At 37.3% G+C, this 18,221-nt stretch overlaps 1 protein-coding gene across 1 annotated transcript in view; it reads left to right on the top strand.

The window, feature by feature from the left end:
* Positions 1–18,221, top strand: part of C2H10orf90 (chromosome 2 C10orf90 homolog) — a 250,462-nt gene that overhangs the window by 29,836 nt on the left and 202,405 nt on the right. The window contains exon 2 of the mRNA XM_031957017.1: positions 4,125–4,197. Within this exon, the coding sequence (XP_031812877.1) occupies positions 4,125–4,197 (73 nt within the window). The remainder of the gene's footprint in view (positions 1–4,124; positions 4,198–18,221) is intronic.

Raw genomic sequence — 18,221 nt, 5'->3', positions numbered from 1 at the left:
TCTTGATTGTTTTTTCTATACATGTATTTTAAAGTTTATCTTCTTTGGTGAGTTCCCTGTGCATCCACATCCATCTGCCATTTTTCTTCCTCTTTGGAATAATTTCCCATTATATTTTCAGAATTTTATTCTTGGGCATCTCCTGTCTTGGATTAATAAGGAACATTCTGTGGCCTTAAATGCTACCAGGGAAATCAGCCCAAGATAGATGGAAGATGCTCAAGATTGAAATTCTGAATACACAGATGCATGGGATTCTGTGACCACTTTGAACGTTTTGTGATCTGCTTTCCTCAAGTCTTAGATACATTACTCTTATTGAAAACCCTGGAAAGGCTTGGAGTCTTGAAGGGCTAATGGCCTGTTTCTAAGGAATATAGAATCAGAAAAATCATATATCACAGGTCTGGAACTGGAAGGAACTTCCAAACTCATCTTTTCTACCTGCATCATTGCACAGATGAAAACATGGAGGCCCAGTGATATGAAACAATTCGCCAAGGTCATGCTAGCAGTCAGTCTGAGCTCAGTACTTCCTCAATTTCTAGCACTCATTCCCCAAACCAGCTGCTTTAAGACCCATTAAAGTCTTAAAAGAATTTGCTTTTAATTCAGCAAACATTTATTAAGCACCTGCTGTGGACAAAGCACTAGGCTAGATTCTGGTGGAGATTCCAAATTGAAATAAGACATGGTGACCTCATGGGAGATTAGGTTCATGTGGGGATCTATCCATGGTCACTCATAGAATGAATGAGCTCAAGCTGAGACCTCAAGCCACATATTCTACAAGAACTGGTCCAGTAGACAGAGACCTAAGCTAGGAATCAGGAGCTCTGGATCAGAGACCCCTGTCTGCCGTCAGTTTGTCGTGACCTTGGACATGCTTTTCTCTCTGTACCTTACTTAGTTTCCTTTTCTTAAAAATAAGTGTGTTGGACCAGATGACCTCTGAGATCTCTTCTAGAGCCAAACCTATGATCTTATGATTCTTCTTCCTTTCCTCCCCATTGCCCACCCACCAAATCCTTATAAATCCATAATCTCTAAATTCAGGCCACCTGATTGATTAGACCTTCCTGCACAGATTCATCTCTAGAAGCTCTTTGGCAAACAGAAATAATTAATAATCGCAAAGGCCATCCCAGGACTAGGTAGACCCCACAGAGAGCTCCTAGATGATCCAGACTAGGAGTACTCTCTGCACTACAGTCTTAACAAGTAAATGATCTTTGGTGCTATCTGAGAACCTCACCATTCATCCATAAATCTTAGGAAGAAGATGGAAAGGCTGAGCAACAATGGTTACAGAAGACCCAAAGCATGATCCTCGTTTGGGGGCCATACACTGGGAATTCACTAGTGTCCTCCCCATACAAATCAGGCTGTGAGGATCTGGACTCATTGGCTCCTCGCCTTGGTCACTCTTGGGAAGGGGCTCTGGATGGAGGAATCTAGGGCACATGTAGAAACCTAACAAAAGGAAGTGAATTCTGTGTTGTGGACATTGCTGAATTAGCTCACAATACTTGCTAGAGATACCTATTAGCTCATATGCACACGTACACACAACTCTGTGCATATAGACACCTCCAGAGTAAAGTTTTAAAAAACAGGGTATCTAAGACAACAGCCCACAAAATAGGAAACTTATAATTTCTCATGCAAAAGAAATTTCTTGCCTAGAACATCTTTGAGGCATATTTTGGTTTGTTATTTATGTGATGATAACACTCTGTCTTCTGCCAAACTCCATTTAAAAATGAGATGCTAATTCTAACCCCAGGTCCAATGTGCTACATTTTAATTTTATTTCTCTGCAGAAAAAAGTACATTCATTTCTGAAATTTTCTTTGAAGAAACCCTGCTTAAATTTTATTTAAATGTTGCTTATTAAGTTTGGTTTAAATATATGTCTTCCCGAAGACATAATGACAATATTAATGGGCATTTATTGAGGTATGGTTGCTGTGGGGACATCTGAGGACCTAGTTTGACCCCGATACTGCAGCTTCCTACCTGTGAGACCTTAGGCAAAGGACTTCTCCTCTCGAGACTTGTTATTTCATCCGTTAAATGAGCCTGCTGAATAGCTGCCTTGAGGTCCCTTCCAGTTAGTCTCTGACCCTGTGATTTGGAGAGCGAATTTCCAGGCAGTCTCACTTGATGCTGGCAATGGTCCCCCAGGGTACCACATTAACACAATTTCAGGTAACAGAAGCTTGAGACATTACAGAAACAGCTAGAAAGTGTCAGATGGAGGATTCACATCCAGGTTTTTCCTGACTCCAAAAGACTCCAGATGACAGGGTTTTGAACCTGGAGACAGACTGATTTGAATTCAAATCCTGCCTCAGACACTTAACTTTGTTGATTCTGGGCAAGTCACTCAAGCTCTCTCTGCGTCAGTTTTTGGATCTGGAAAATGGGAATAAATAGCATCTATCTTGCAGAATTGTTGTGTAGATAAAAAGAAGCCATAAATATAAAGCATTTTGCAAACTTTAAAGTTTTATGTAAATGCCAGCAGCAGCTGTGATCATTATGCTTTACTTGTCTACCAGTGATACTGATCATGATCCTGTCTAGGACAAGGGGGTGACTGGAGACTTATGGTTAATGGGGGGGGGGGTGGTGGAAAGGTGAGAAAGTCAGCTCTGTGTCCTGTTTATGTGCCCATAATGGTCCACTTCTTTCATCTTCTGCTGCCATCACTACTCATGGCACGCTGGAAACAAAGGAAAGGTTTACATCCATCTGTCCTGGTGACTGTCAGTTCAGTTCAGTTCAGTACCTACTTTGTTCAGGGTCCCACATAGATATAAAGCCAAGGGATATGAAGCCAAGACATGTCAGTCTCTGCTCGAAGAACCTCCGTACTCGTAGAAGTGGGTAAAGAGGGTGTCAGCCAGGCGATCGAGGCAGGGGTGAGACAGGGACCCAGACAAACAAGATACAAGACGGACTGAGCAAGGGAAGGCTGCAGAGTGCTCTCAGCACCGTGGTTGTTGGGACTTTGTGCTGTTGGAGTCATCTCCATCATCTCTCTGGTTTCCAGCTTCTTCCTTGGACAAGAGTCATGATTGATTGATAAGCACCAGCTCTGCTATTCTGAGATTGTGTAACTGACCGGATGGGGGTAGTCAGGGGAAAGAAGGGACGTCACAGATTCTGTAAAGCATCGTTTAAGATGCAGATGAAGGGGGGAAGCCACTGTGGGAGTGACCCTTCAGATGGAGTCCTTTTCAATTCACCCCAACAATCACTCCTTAGGCATCAAGATCTCTTTTGCATGTGCTACTTACTAAATAGGCATGCCCCCTCTTCCTCCCTTATTAGTGTTAGCTCCTTGGCAAAGGCGGGGGCAGATTTTGCTTTTCTTTCTTCTTTCCTGGTCATATTTGTATATATGTACCTAATTATTTACATATTGTTCCTGCCACTAAGATATGAACTCACCGAGGGCAGGAATTGTGTGTTTGCCTCCCTTTATATTTCCAGTACTTAGAACTACAGTATAGCAGGCACTTAAATTCTTGGCTGATTGATTTCTAAGCACCATGGAAAATTATTCTTTTACTCAGTCTTTTCTTTTAAAAAGAAAAACCAATGGAAACACCAAGTGGTCTGTAAAGTCACAGGGTTGTCCACTACCCCTTAATTTTATGGTCCTTTTTAGAAAAGCCCAACAGGCTATTTAGCCCAGCACCCTGAACAGTCAAGCTGTTTAAAGGTCACCGATCAATGGATCCTTAATAGAAAACAAACAAAAAACTCCCCTAGTTTGTGTTCATTCGAGGGCAGAATACTGTGGGCAGGCATGGGAAAGGGAAAATGACAAAATGTTCTCCCTACAAAATCTGCCTGACAGAAACTTTCACAGTGTTAATGGATTAAGGAAGTTTATCTAGTGTTTGCCTCTGGTTCTCCATGGCACCTATTTTAATTTATGGGTTGTAATAAGAGGCAAAAATGGAAGTTCGTGAAGTTCCATAGCTAGCATCTCCTTGAAAGAACTCAGATTCTCCCAGAGTTTCTGGCATATGTGACCAAAGACCATATATCTAACAAACAAACAAACAAACAAACATCAGATGGTTGAAATGTTTTTTTTTTTTTTTCAGATCCACAGTCGACTCTTCTCACCCCCCAAAGACCATTCAGCATGGGAAAGAAATGCACAAGTCACATACACAGGTAAGGATGATGAGTTTGGGGGCAAAGAATTTTCAGTACTGGCCTTGATTCCCTGTGTTTTCAACAATCCTTGACAAATACTGTGTCCAGATCCGAGTGCCCTAGTTAAGAAATGGTGCTGACAACAGGATTATAAGATGATTAATTCTGATGGACGTGGCTCTCTTCAACAATGAGATATTCAAACCAATTCCAATTGTTCAGTGATGGAGAGAGCCATCTGCACCCAGAGAGAGGCCTGTGGGAACTGAGTGTGGACACAACATGGCATTCTCACTCTTTCTGTTGTTTGCTTGAATTTTATTCTGCTTTTTTTTTTACTGGTTTGATTTGATTTTTCTTGTGTAGCACAATAATTATATAAAGATGATTGCATATATTGGATTTAACATATTTCTACCATGGTTAACATAAACTGGATTACTTGTCATCTAGGGGAGGACATGGGGGAAGGGGGGAAAAATTGGAACACAAGGGTTCCATGGGGTTAATGTTGAAGAATTGTCCATGCATATTTTTTGAAAAATAAAAAGCTCCAAAAAATGGCACTGATTGGAGAACACTCAGAGCAAATCTACCAGGATGATGAGAGGACCAGAGATGGTGCTGTGGGCAGATGACTTGAAGATGATAAGTCTGGGGAAGAGAATGATTCTATTTTTTTTTTTGTTGGGGAATAGGGAGGAAGATGGGCTGTTATTAGAAAGATTATCTTGCAGAAGGATGTTGGCCCTTGTTCTGAATGACGTTAGAGGGGAGAACCAGGAAGAACAGAATAGGAAACGCAGACTTGGGTTTAATGTCAGCAATCCCAAGCTGACCTTGTCCCAGAGTGAATGGACTGTCTAGAGAAGCAATATTCTTTTTCTGGGATCTTTAAATGGATGCAGAGCGACCACTAACCAGGGAGGGGAGATTAGAGACAAAATTCTTGTTCACATAGAGGTTGGATTTTGTGGTTTCTGGGACGCTTTGCCAATAGAAGTTTATGATCCTATGATTCTATTTGAAGGATTGTTGCATACATGTATTGCATACATACAATGAGTGAATGAGTAAATGAATGAATGAAAAATAAGTTGCTAAGTGCTTGCTGTATACAAAGAAACATGGTCGACACCAGGAATACAGACCAAAAAGCAAGAGTCCTTACTCCCAAGAAGCTCACATCCTTCTGGGGGAAGAAAACACAAAGCAGGCTTTATTCACCGGCAGGACTTTGGGAAGACCCATTTGTGTTAATATTGTAATGGAGGCAGAAGAGAGCCTAGATGGGTTCTCCTTGGCTCAAAGGACAGCAATCAGGGGGAGGGGTGGAAATTGGAAAGAGTTAATTTAAGGTTGAGGTCAGGAAAAACTTCTGAAGAGTTGAAGTTGCTGGCAATGGAATGGATTTGTCTCTGGGATCTCCGGTTCTCTGTTTTCTGTCAGCATAGAATGGGGTTCAACTCAGAATGAATGGGACCAATACAGAGGCTTGTCAGTTTCCAGTAGATGTAATTTAAATAGACACATGTCTCTGTGTACATAAATCTCCTTTTTTAGGCAACTCCAATTCAGAGAGATGAGGCTCTAGCAACAGGAAGTGCGACTGTTTAAGTCCGTGATTTATATTAAGTATGTTTGCATAAATTGTTTGAAAATTGAATTTTATTTCCTTAATGAGATGAATGTTTGTGTGGAGGCCAAATTGTCATGTATTTACTCAAATAATGCTATTAAGTTAATAGAATTTTTCAGTCCAGAGACTTCAGGAAAAATAAACACACAAAAGGATACACAAAGGTAGGAAAATGAGCCTTAAAAACCTCACAAATTCTCATCTTCAATTGCCCTTCTTGAACGTGACAAGTTTGAGACCTTTTGCACGTTCGTGTGTGTTTCAGGGGTTACATGATCCCAAGATGTTACTTGACACCAGGACTTGTCTTTTTTAGCCCCCATCTTTCCTTGGGGAAGGAAGGTAGCTATGAACCAGGCAAGAGAATGATTTCTGGAGGCCGTGGAGAGAGGGAGGGGGCAAGAAGTAACATGGAAAACTAGTGTAAAGACCCAGAAAATCAGAAAAAGAAAGACTGAGCGGTAACATCCGGGCAGAGAAGAATTTGCACGGGACTCTTTCAGATAAGGAATAGGGTATAGTTAGTCAGAAGAGGCCTGAGGCTGGAGCTAAGAAGACCTGGGTTAAGGCAGCTAGATGACCCAGAGGATAGAGCACTGGCTCTGGAATCAGGAGGACCTGAATTCAAATCCAGCCTCAGACATTTAATACTTACTAGCTGTGTGACTCTAGGCAACTCATTTAATTGCAATTGCTCCACAAAACAAGAAAAAGAAAACCTGGATTCAAGACCTGCCAGTGGCTTGTAGGAGCTAGAGGCCCTACAAGTTACTGAACTTATTTGATCCTCAGCTTTCTCAAATGAAAAATCATAATGATAATGGCCCCCCGCCTCAGAGGGTTGTTTTGGGGACATAAAGATATCTGTTGAGAGTTCTCTAAACCTTAAATATCACAAAATGGCCATTTTTGGCTGTTGGTTGTTGGTATTATTATTGCTATTATCAGGAAGACAAAAAGAAGGTCTTCAGCACACTGGAACCATCCTCTATGAAGGATTGACTTTATGAAAGGCACAGACAAGAATCCTTTATGGAATGAGGTGCAGAATTCTTTCAGATGACAGATCATGAAGTCGATTCAAAGGACACAAGAAAAACCGAGGAGCATTGATTGAGCGTTAAGGGTTATTCTAACTGTGTTTTAGAAAGGGAAGTCAGAGGCATCAAGTGACTTTTCAGAAATCACATAGCTAATAAATAATAGAGGCAGGATTAGAATCCAGCTCCTTTGACTACAAAGCTCATATAAAGGCAGGATTAGGATGGAATTTGGGACTCTCTCCACTGTACTATGCTGTTTTCCTAATTAAAAAAAAATACTTTATTTCTGTCTCCTTCCCTGAAAGTCAGCCCCTGGAGAACTGGCTTCCAGCTTCCTCTCCTGGAAGCCACATCCATGGGTAGGGACTAAGAGAACAGCATAGAATCATCTGCAGTTGGGCGGCAGCCAGTTGAGTCATCTTAAGGGTTTATGATGCCAGGGCAGAACAGAAAATACCCACATTTGATTTAATGGCCTATCTGTACAATCCTCAGAGTTTGGTCAGAGTGAAGAATGAAGTTTTACTTAGGGCTTGATTTAAGGGAAAATGAATATCAAAGAGCTCAATGATCAGCACTAAATATTGTCGAGTCTGGGCCAGTTAGATTTAGCCCCAGTCCGGGAGTCCCACAGTGGTAACTTCCTTGAAAAATGCTTATGAATTTGGAATTCGATGCCCCTGGACCATTGGCCAAACTACAGGATGGTGATAGCAGAAGCTCTTTCAGGGATGAGACCCTGATGACATCTTCTACATCTTATGCTCTCTAAAATAGGGTCAGAATGACCAAGACATAACCAATTTTTTTTGGGGGGGGGGGCGAGATAATTGGGTTAAGTGACTTGTCTAGAGTCACACAGCTAATAAGTGTTAAGAGTCTGAGGTTGGATTTGAACTCAGGTTTTCCTGACCTCAGAGGCATATTTTAACCGGTCAACTATCTAGTTGTCCCCATAACAAAAATTTTAAATGATGGTGGTGAAAGTTTGAGAGTTTAATAAGTGGCCATGAATTTTTAAAGATGATGGAAAATGTTCTGACCCCTCACCCCCTGACTCAGACACTCCCTGCCTCCCCCTACTCCTCCAGCTTTGTCATGTGCTTGTCTGATTTTGCCCCGTAACCAATACCATCCTGATGAAACTAAATACTCAAAATGATTTTGCTTCACATGTAATGTCCATTTAGTCTCTTGCTTTTATTTAAAGACAAAGTGTCGTTGATTTTAAAATTTGTATTATTTTATTTTGAACTTAAACACAACAACAATAAAAAAATTTCTAAATATCCAACAGAATACAAAGCAAAATTCTTCATAAAACCATTAATCTCCATTGCATAACATTTATTTTTTTAGAAGTATATTAAAAATTGTGCTTTGTTTCAGTTTCAAAACTTTCTTAATTGTCTGTACTTCCCTTGGAACTTTCTTTTCTTTTCTGCTGTGAATTTTTTTTTAAGTTTTAATGACCATCTTTTCTTTTTACATTATTATTGCAAGCTTTTTTTTTTCCTCTCTGCAATTACCTGAGTGAAAGGGAAAATCCTACCCTTGTAAGAAAGAAGCATAGTCACACAAAACAAATCCTTACATTGGTTATGAATTCAAATGTATGTCTCTTTCTGCAACTTGCATGTATCACATCTCAGGAAGTGAGTAGCATGCTTCATCATTGGTCCTCATTATTGAGACATGGTCAGTTATTGCATTGAGTTCTTTGTAATTGTATGTATTTTATTGCTATGATTCTGCTCACTTCACTTTGCATCAGTTCATACTACCCAGGATTTTCTGAAATTGTCTTTTCCATCATGTTTTATAGCATAATAATACTGCATCATATTCATATACCACAACTATCACAATTTGCTTGCCATTTCCTAATTTCTGAGAATTCCTCTAGATTTTAGTTCTTTGCTTTCCTTCCCCCTTTTAATTTCTCCTTCATCATCACATATTTGTTTTACTCAGACCTTTTCTCCCCCTCCTATATTATTCTTGCTTTTATTGTTTCCTCATCCCTGCTTCCTTCTCTGTGGAATTTGATGTTTCTACATGAAACTATTTGTGTGTGTTCAATTCTCCATTTAAGATAAGAATGAAAGGGAAAAATCTCTCCCCTCATCTTCCTTTATCTACTTCTCACATACCCCAATAATTAAAAAATTGCAAGTTCCACTCTCTTCTTCCCTTTGAATATTAGCTTATTTTTTTGAGTAAACCTCCATTAATTCTCCTCTCTTAAAACACTCGCTGTAAAACCAATGTACTCCCAAATCTTCTGTTTTTCTTTTTCTTCTTAATTCTTTTAGTAACTTTTTTTAATAATAATTTTTTCAGAATATCTTTTTGTGAAGATAGTTTTCAATATCAATCCTTGCAAAACCTTGTATACCAAATTTTTCTCTCTCCCTCTCCACCTCCCTCTAGACAATGAGTAATTCAATACAGGTTAAACATTTACTATATTTCCACATTTACTATACTGCACAAGAAAAATCAGATCAAAGGGGTGAAAATGAGAAAGAAAAAAAGCAAGCAAACAACAACAATAACAACAGATGAACATACTAGGTTGTAATCCACATTCAGCCTCCAATGTCTCTCTCTGGGAGATGGCTCTTTACATCACAAGTTTTTCCCTTGATAACTTTTGAAGACATTACAATTCTGCGGAAATAAGCATACTTTTTCCTTGTATTAGAATATTAGCATTACATCACGATATAGCTTCTTCCAATTACTGAAATGATTTTAGCTTTTTAGGTTTCTTTGGTTTCTTGTGTTTGTATTTTAAAGTTACTACTCAACTATGGTCTTTTCATCAAAAATGCATGAAAGTTTGACATTACATTAAACATCCATTTTTTTTTTTACCCCATAGGATTAGTTCCAGCTTTGTAGGATTAGGTATTCTTGGTTGTAAGTCTCTTACTTTTGCATTTTGGAATATCGTACTCCATGATCTTCTCTCATGAATAATAGAAATCGCAAAGTCTTGCATGATCCTGACTGTAGTTCCTTCATATTTAAAGAGCTTCTTTCTGAGTGCTTTCAGTATTCTTGAATATGGAAGCTTTGGATTTTGGCTATAAAATTCCAGGGACATTTCCTTTTGAGGTTCTTTCAGGAAGTGATTGTTATACTCTTTCTATCTTTGCTTTGTTTTCTGATTCTAATCAGTCTGTGCAGTTTTTATTTATGATTTATTGAAATATGATGTCCAAGTTTTTTTTTTAAATCATGGTTTTCAGGGAAACCAACAATTCTTTTTTTTTTCTTTTTGCAAATTTCTCTGTTTATTTTTAAAACAATTAAATTTTGTAAAGCATCTAAATGAATTAAAAAGCACAATATTTTCAATATAAATATTATATAATCCTACAAATTTGTTAGACACTGATGAAAGAAAATCTACTAAGATGCTATAAATTTCTCTAAGTACTATATTTTAACCATATTGTGTTATATTGTCATTATGGCTCCTTTTGATCTCAAATATTCAGTTTATTTCATGCCTGTGTATAGTTGGTTTCAGGTGATGTTGAAAACAAAACATCTCAAATTGATAATATAAGAGTCTGAATGACATAAAATATATTAAAATGGTATTCTCCATTTTCTAGAAACCTAAAATTTGAGAAAGACAATGAAAGTCAAAAAAAAACAAATAAACTGACTTTTCTTTAAAACAAAGTTCCTATATACAAGACATCCCAAAAGCTTTAATGACTTAAAACTGTATTAACATGTTGGGACATCCTGTGCAAAGATCAGGAGATTGATTGTGACCTAGAGATTGCATAATAATTTCTTCCTATTCCCTCACCTTAAAGTGTAATTGTGTAAGATTCACATTAGAAACTCCCATGGCAGGGGCTACCTTTATTTTAACAGACAATCAAAATATTTTAAGATGAAGTCAATGATTTTTAAATTATCTTTCAGCCTTTTTTCCCTAGGTTATTTAGTATCACTCTGTATTTCATTCAATCTTTTCTGTTTTGTTTGAATATTTCTTGTTGTCTTGTGGAGTCATTGGGTTTTTTTTTTTTTTTTGTTCTATTCTAGTTTTCAGGGAGTTTGCTACTTGAATAAGGTTTACCACTTCCTCTTCTTAGTTCTCTCTTCTCTTTCCATTTCATTCTTAGGGAACTTTTATTTCATTTCCCCCTCTTCCTTAATTTCTTCTAAATATTTATGCTGACCTTAAGGAAAATCTATTTTTTTCTTTTGCATCACTTCTTGTGATCATAAGAGAGTTATCCTTTCTTTGGGGGAAATCTCTATGATCAATAGTGGCTAATGTTGTCTTAGATTTACTCGTCTCTTAAGCTTTAGTTCCTGAATTTGATTTTCATGTCAGGACCAAGATCTACTTCTATTGTATTTTTGGATGAGATAGTCTGACCTGTTTGGTTTAAACCTAGGTCATCTTTGTTGCTGGCCTGGCCTCCACCTCTGGAGATTAGCCTATCCTTGAGGTTCAGAATGTTAGCTCTTCAATGACTTTTGTGGAATTTTTGGATAGAGTTAGCATGGAGCTGGGCTCCTCCTGCTTAACTACTTTTCAAAACTTAAAATTCCCACTCTGGGATTTTCTGAACTTGCTAGAGTTTTTTGGGAAGAGGGATGTCCCTGTTTTTGCTATTTTGGGGCCACAAAACCTGGAGGCTGCATATGTCTCTTGTCTTTTCTAGTTATTCTGGGAGTCTGCATTTTTTGGCTGTGTTGGCCCTGACTTTGCTGGCTGTTACTTTTTCTACTACCTATGGGCTTCTGACTGACTTTTTGTTTAGTTATGGGATGAAAAAATTCACTTAAGTTTCTCATTAGATTTTTTGACCATTGTTCAGTCTGGTGTCTATTTCATGTTTTTGCTTGAATAGAGACACAGGAGTTGAGCAGTCTGTCTTCTGTTCAGGCAACTATCTTAGCTAAAGGTTATGTGTTCTTCCTCCTTTTCACTCAAGAAAATAGAAGCTTGGATTTCATTTCAGAAAGTTTCTTTTATTATTCATATTTTACGTGAGTTATGTAGTGCTTTCAGCTTTCTAAATGCTAAAGAAAATGGAGTACAATTTATAGGAAGGGAAGACTGCTGGGTGGTTCAGTGGAAGGAGCATCAGGCCTGAAGTCAGGAACACTTGAGTTCAAATGTAACCTCAGATACCAGCCATGTGAATTTAGGTAACTCACTAAATCCTATAAGTCTCAGTTTCTGCATCTGCCAAATGAGCTTGTTTCTTTTTGTTAGCATGCCATAGATTCAATTAATGTGCACATTTAAGTATCACTTAGATATCTTAAGATGAACCTAGATATCACAAGAGGTTGAATTTAGATATCACTTCTCACTCAGTTATCTTGACAAGGGTTTCCTTTTAAATCTTTTGATTGTTGTTTTCTTTTCTTTAGTTTACTTGTTGCCTTCTGTAAAGTTCTTTTGGAATGATAAAGAGGGTTTGAGTTTACTTCCAATCCCTCTCATGGTCATCTTTCTGGAAGCCCCTTCCCTTCAGTTCCAGAGAATGCTGGATTAGGAATACCTGGATTACTGGAGTTCTTCCCCATTTACATCCAGATCATCATTTCACCTATCGGGATCATGAGTTTGTTGGTCTTCCCCTATTAATCTGTCTGAATCACTACAGAGAGGAGAAAGGAGAATCATACAGACCTTGAAACTTTATCCTTTATTCTTACTGCAGGACCAACCTGCCTTTCCCCCCTTCATATATGTCCTTGAACTTTTCTTTATCATTACTTGACATAGAATGCCATGGTGTTAAAATTTGGGCTTCTGTGACAGAGAGGAACTTGGGACCATTGTTTACTAAATTAAACAATACATAATTTTTTATTATTAAAATGCAATCTTAAATCATCAAGGACATTTGTAATTTAAAGAAATCTTAGAATTATGCAGTTTTTTGAAGCTAGAAATCATCTAGTCCAATGCAGAATGAGGAAACAGGTCCATGGACTGAACTTTCCTAGGGCATGCTTCATACCATATGTCATAGGATTTAGAGTTTGAAGAAAACTTGTCTGAACCCTGTTTTTAATCTCTGATACAGCAAAATGTTAGCAAATAACTATCCCTTACATTTTTTTAATCATAAGGTCCTATGTTTTATTGTAATATATTTTATATTACATAATATATTATATTGTATGTTGAGACATAACTTAATCTGAAGGTGTAATTAAAATTTTATCTTTTTTTTCTTCTTCTGGTCATACAGTGATCAACTGTGTAACCAAAAGAAAAATCAAATGAAAAGAAATGGGACAAAACCTGAATCATCCCCCAAATTAGATGATCTGGAATTAACTGAAATGTTCATTCTACTTTATAGAAATATCAGGGCTATCTGAGTTTCCATGAAGGTTGATCACTGGAAGGAGCAGAAAATAAATAGAACAAGGAATTTAAAAAACATTTTTATTTTTAGAGTTCCAAATTCTATCCATCTCTTCTTTCTTCACCTCTCTCTTCCCTGAGATGATAAATAATCAGATGCAGGTTATGTGTATGAAATTATGTTTAATTAGTCATTTTGTACAAGAAGACGTGAATAAAAGAAAAAATAAAAGAAAGTGAAAAAAGCATGCTTCAGTCTGTATCCAAACATCAGTTCTTGCTCTGGAGGTGAATAGTATACTTCATCATTTATCCTCTGGGATTGTTGCAGATTTTTGTGTTGCTGAAAATAGCTAAGTTATTCACAGTTCTCCACTGAACAATATTGCTGTTACTATGTACAATGTACTCCTGTTTCTGTTCACTTCATTATGCATCAATTCATGTAAGTCTTTCCAGGTTTTTCTAAAATTATCATGCTTATTATTTCTCATAGCATTATAATATAGCCTTATTAACATAATGTAGCCTTAGAATATGATTATACGTTGTAGCATTGATTTCCTCATAATGTTTAGCCATTCCCCAATTGATTTTCAATTTTTAGCCATCACAAAAAGAGCTATAATTATTTTTGCACAAATGGATCCTTTTCTCTTTTCTGATCTTTGGGATACAGACTTCGTAGTGATTTTTCTGGATCAAAGTTTTATAGCCAAATTACTCTCCAGAATGGTTGGATCACTTCACAACTCCACCAACAGTGCATGTTTACCCACATCCCCTCCAACATCCAATATTTTTCTTTTTGTCACATTAGCCAATCTGATAAGTATGAAGCGATACCTCAAGTTGTTTTAATTTGTATTTTTCTAATCATTAGTGATTTAGGGAATTTTTTTCATATTTCTATAGCTAGCTTTGAAAACTGCCTGTTCATAGTCCTTTGACCATGTATCAACTGGGGAGTGACTTATATTTTTTAAAAAATTTGACTAAGTTCTCTATATATTTGAGAAATGAGGCCTTTATCAGAGATACTTGTTGCAAAATTTCCCCATCCTCCAGATTTCTGCTTTCCTTATAATTTTGGTTGCATTGGCTTTGTTTTTCCAAAACTTTTTAAATTTTGTGTAATCAAAAAGAACTAGTTTACATTTTGCAATGCTCTCTGTATCTTCTTTGGTCATAAATTCTTCCCTTATCCTTAAATCTGACAGATAAACTGTTCCATGCTCTCTTAATTTCCTTATGTTATCATTCTTTATATATAAATCATATGTTCATTTTGACCTTATCTTGGAGAATGGTATGAGTCATTGGTCTGTACCTAATTATGCCATGCAGTTTTCCCGGAAGTTTTTGTGAAATAGTGGGGTTTTGTTTCAAAAGTTTAGATCTTTTGTTTGTCATGTACTAGATTACTATAGTCATTTATTATAATGTAATTTGTACCTAATCCATTACACTTATCCACCACTCTTTCTTAGTACCAGATTGTTTCGAAAATTACTGCTTTGTTATACAGTTTGAGATTTAGAATAATGAGACTACCTTGCTTTACTTTTTGTTGTTGATTTTTCTTGAGCTTTTGTCCTTCCAGATAAATATTATCATTACTTTTTCTAGCGCTATAAAATAGTTTTTTGATAGTTTGATTGGCACAGCACTGAATAAATAGATCAATTTAGGTAGAATCATTCTCCTATTCATGAACCATGATTTTTTCCATTTCCTTAGAGCTGAATTTATTTGTATGAAAACTGTTTTATAGTGGTGCTCATATGGTTCTTGGGTTTGCTGTGGCAAGTGGCTTTCCAAGTATTTTATATTCCACAATTATTTTAAACGGAATTTCTCTATCTCTTGCTCTGATGGGTTTTGTGGGTGATAGCTAGAAATCCTGATGATTTGTGTTGGTTTATTTAGTATTCTGGAATTTTCCTAAAATTGTTAATAATTTTGAGACAACATTTATTTTTTTAAAAAGCAAATTTTAACCACATTGTTTATTTATTTAAAAATTTTGGGAAAAGCAATTGGGGCTAAGTAACTTGCCCAGGGTCACATAACTAGTAAGAGACCAGATTTGAAAACAGGTCCTCCCGACTCCAGGGCCAGTGCTCTATCCACTGAATCATTTAGCTTCCCCAACTATATCGTTTATTGAGTACTAACTAGAAAGGTAAAGGGTAGAGAATAAAGAATTGGAACATAAAGGAACTGGCTCCTCTTTCTGGCTCTGCCATTGAATAGTCATTTGACAATGAATAAGTGCCTTCCTTTTTCTGGCTTATATTTTATTTTATTCCTCTGAAAATGAAGATGTTACACTTGACAATCTCCAATGTCCCATCTAGTTTTAAAATTCTGGACCTCTGATATTACAGTGGTAGAAGTCTAAAAGAAGGGGCATATAAAGAATGTTGAATTTGATAGTATGAAAATCACACAAGGATCGTAATCTTAGAAAACACTGCTTAAATTCATGTTGTTAATGCTAAAGAAACTGCCAAGAAAAAATGTGCTTTGAGTTTCTTGTTCCCACTCTTTTCCTTCATCAAAGGGCTACAATAATTCATTAGTTGAGTGACTCAAAGTTTCAGTTGAATTCTTTCCATTGGGGATAGAGTAGCGAGACATTTCTTCATGATTGGGTTGCCCTTCTACAAAGGATGCTAACAGATGGTGACCAATTTGAAATTCATTTTCTGGGATGAACCATATTGGAAAGCTGAGAAAATGCAGGCTAGATGAACCTTTTTCTCTCCAAAATTACATTTGTTTTCAGAATCCCAGAAGGAAAAGTTGCCATATTAAATGTCTGTTCTTGACACATTGGGAAAAGACATATTTTTCTCTCTTTTGCCCTATTGTTATCAGTTTTCGGAAGATGGAAAAAAATAATTAAGCTAAAAGATTTAGGTCTGACTTGGAAGAGTTGGGTCTCCAATTTAGCCTTTACTGGAGCAATCAGTTTGGAGAATGTCTGCAAAGGGAATTTGTGTTTGCCAACTCACATACTTGGGCATGGAGATTGGACATCATGGGCTGCCACCCCAATCTGGTCAGTTAAGTCTAACCTTTTAAACTGGCAGATTTCAGACGGTTGGTCTTTGGCTGATGAGTGAGACACAGCTATATTTGATTTATTACTTGATGATAATATGACTTCATCTGAGGCCAAAAAAGATCAGAGATTTTTTTTACATTTACAGGAATAGGTCCTGGAGTTGTGATTTCACTGGTAGAGATCTGGTGTGAAAAAATTCTTCATCAAGGAAAACTGTCATTTACTCTTCAACTTATAGTCTTAGGAAGTTGTCTAGAATACTGAGAGAAGATGGGACTTGGCAGGGGTCTAACAGCCAGTTGTGACTGAGGCAGTACTTGAATCTAGTTTGTCCCGGTTCATAAACTGATTCTTCATCCACCATGACAAATTAGTTCACAATTTCATTTGTGCTAAGTACAGTCAGTAAACTATCTTTCTCTCTGTTTCTCTCTCTCCCAACTCTCTGCATCTCTGTCTTTCTATCTCCCTCTATGTGCCCTCCTTCTTTCTCTCTATCTCTCTCTCAGTGACCTTATCCATTCCCATGGGTTTAATTATCTTCTCTTTGCAAATGACTTCCAGATTCAGATCTATTTAGCCAGGTTCATTCTCTTTCCTGAACTCCAGTCTCACATCACTATCTCCCTGCTGGATATCTCATTAACACTGAAAACTTAACATGTCCAAGATAAAACTCATTATGTTTCCTAAACCTCTTCCCTCCCCCCAAAAACAGTCCCATCATTCCTCCTCCAAACTTCTCTAATTATTTTGAAGGCATTACTCTCCTTCAAGCATGATATAGAAGATAGAGTCCCTTTGGAAGATCTGGGATGAAACCTTGCCTCAGACATTTACCTTCGGGTGACCCTGGACAAGTCATTTAAACTTTGTCTGCCTTAACTTCTCCATCAATAAAATGGAGATAATAATACTAGCACATAAATGTAGAGGGCCACAGATAGTGAGGGAACTCTAGGTGAGGCATAAGACCCTTTAACCCAGAGGGAACCTGCTAACAATGTGTGGTTCAGCTCCCCATCTCCCCTAAGGATTCTCAACCTTCCTGAGAAGTCAGGGGGCAGTGACAACCTTTTTTAATTGAAGCAGAGTGATACCAGGTGGCAAACTACATACAATAGCAAGTTGCTTATGTGGTCCCACCTGCGAAGTATATCCTTAGTGCATGAGCAATGTTGTTTTGGTAACATAAGGGTGTTAGGGTATATAAGGGTGAAAGAACTTAGAATAAATGGACTCCATATTTCAACCATCCTTGGAAGTTCCGTCTCGTCACCCCACCACTAAAACAGTATATTTTAACCACCCCAGCATGGAGACTCTAGAAAGCACAGTATGTTTTGTCACTCCAACTCGGGGGCTCTAGAAAATAGTACACAACACATAAATGTTAACTATTTATCATCATCATCATTATCATCATCATCACTGTAGTTATCCTAAGCATGTGCCTTTTCTTCTGTGGGCTCCATTTCTTCATCTGTAAAATAAGAGAGTAAGAGTAGATGATCTCCAAGAACCTGTTCCAAATCTTATAATTCCATATACACCTATGACAATTTCTCTATGAATAAAATGCATAAATTAAATATTTATTAAGTAATTTGTTGAGTAAAAAGTCTTATTTTAGTAAGGTTCTTTTTGCCATGTTAAAATATGTGGATTTTTCCTATGAAGAATCTGTTTCATTTCCATCATACTTGAAATGGGCTCACAACCATTGCTCATGAAGTAGGCCATGATATGAAAATGAATTCTTCCTGTCACTCAGCATCATCGCTGTCCAAGGAAAAGTCCAAGGGAAAGGGAAAGACCCCTTGGGTAGAATTGGGCTTGGAGAGGCTTGGTTGGATAGTGTTATTCTCAATTCCCCAAGTGCCTATAACCTATAAGTGCATAATACAATACAATCTA

Source organism: Sarcophilus harrisii, chromosome 2 (assembly GCF_902635505.1).
Source record: "Sarcophilus harrisii chromosome 2, mSarHar1.11, whole genome shotgun sequence".
NCBI lineage: Eukaryota > Metazoa > Chordata > Mammalia > Dasyuromorphia > Dasyuridae > Sarcophilus > Sarcophilus harrisii.
Note: the sequence above shows the minus strand (reverse complement) of the source record. Positions and strands in the feature narration are given on the sequence as shown.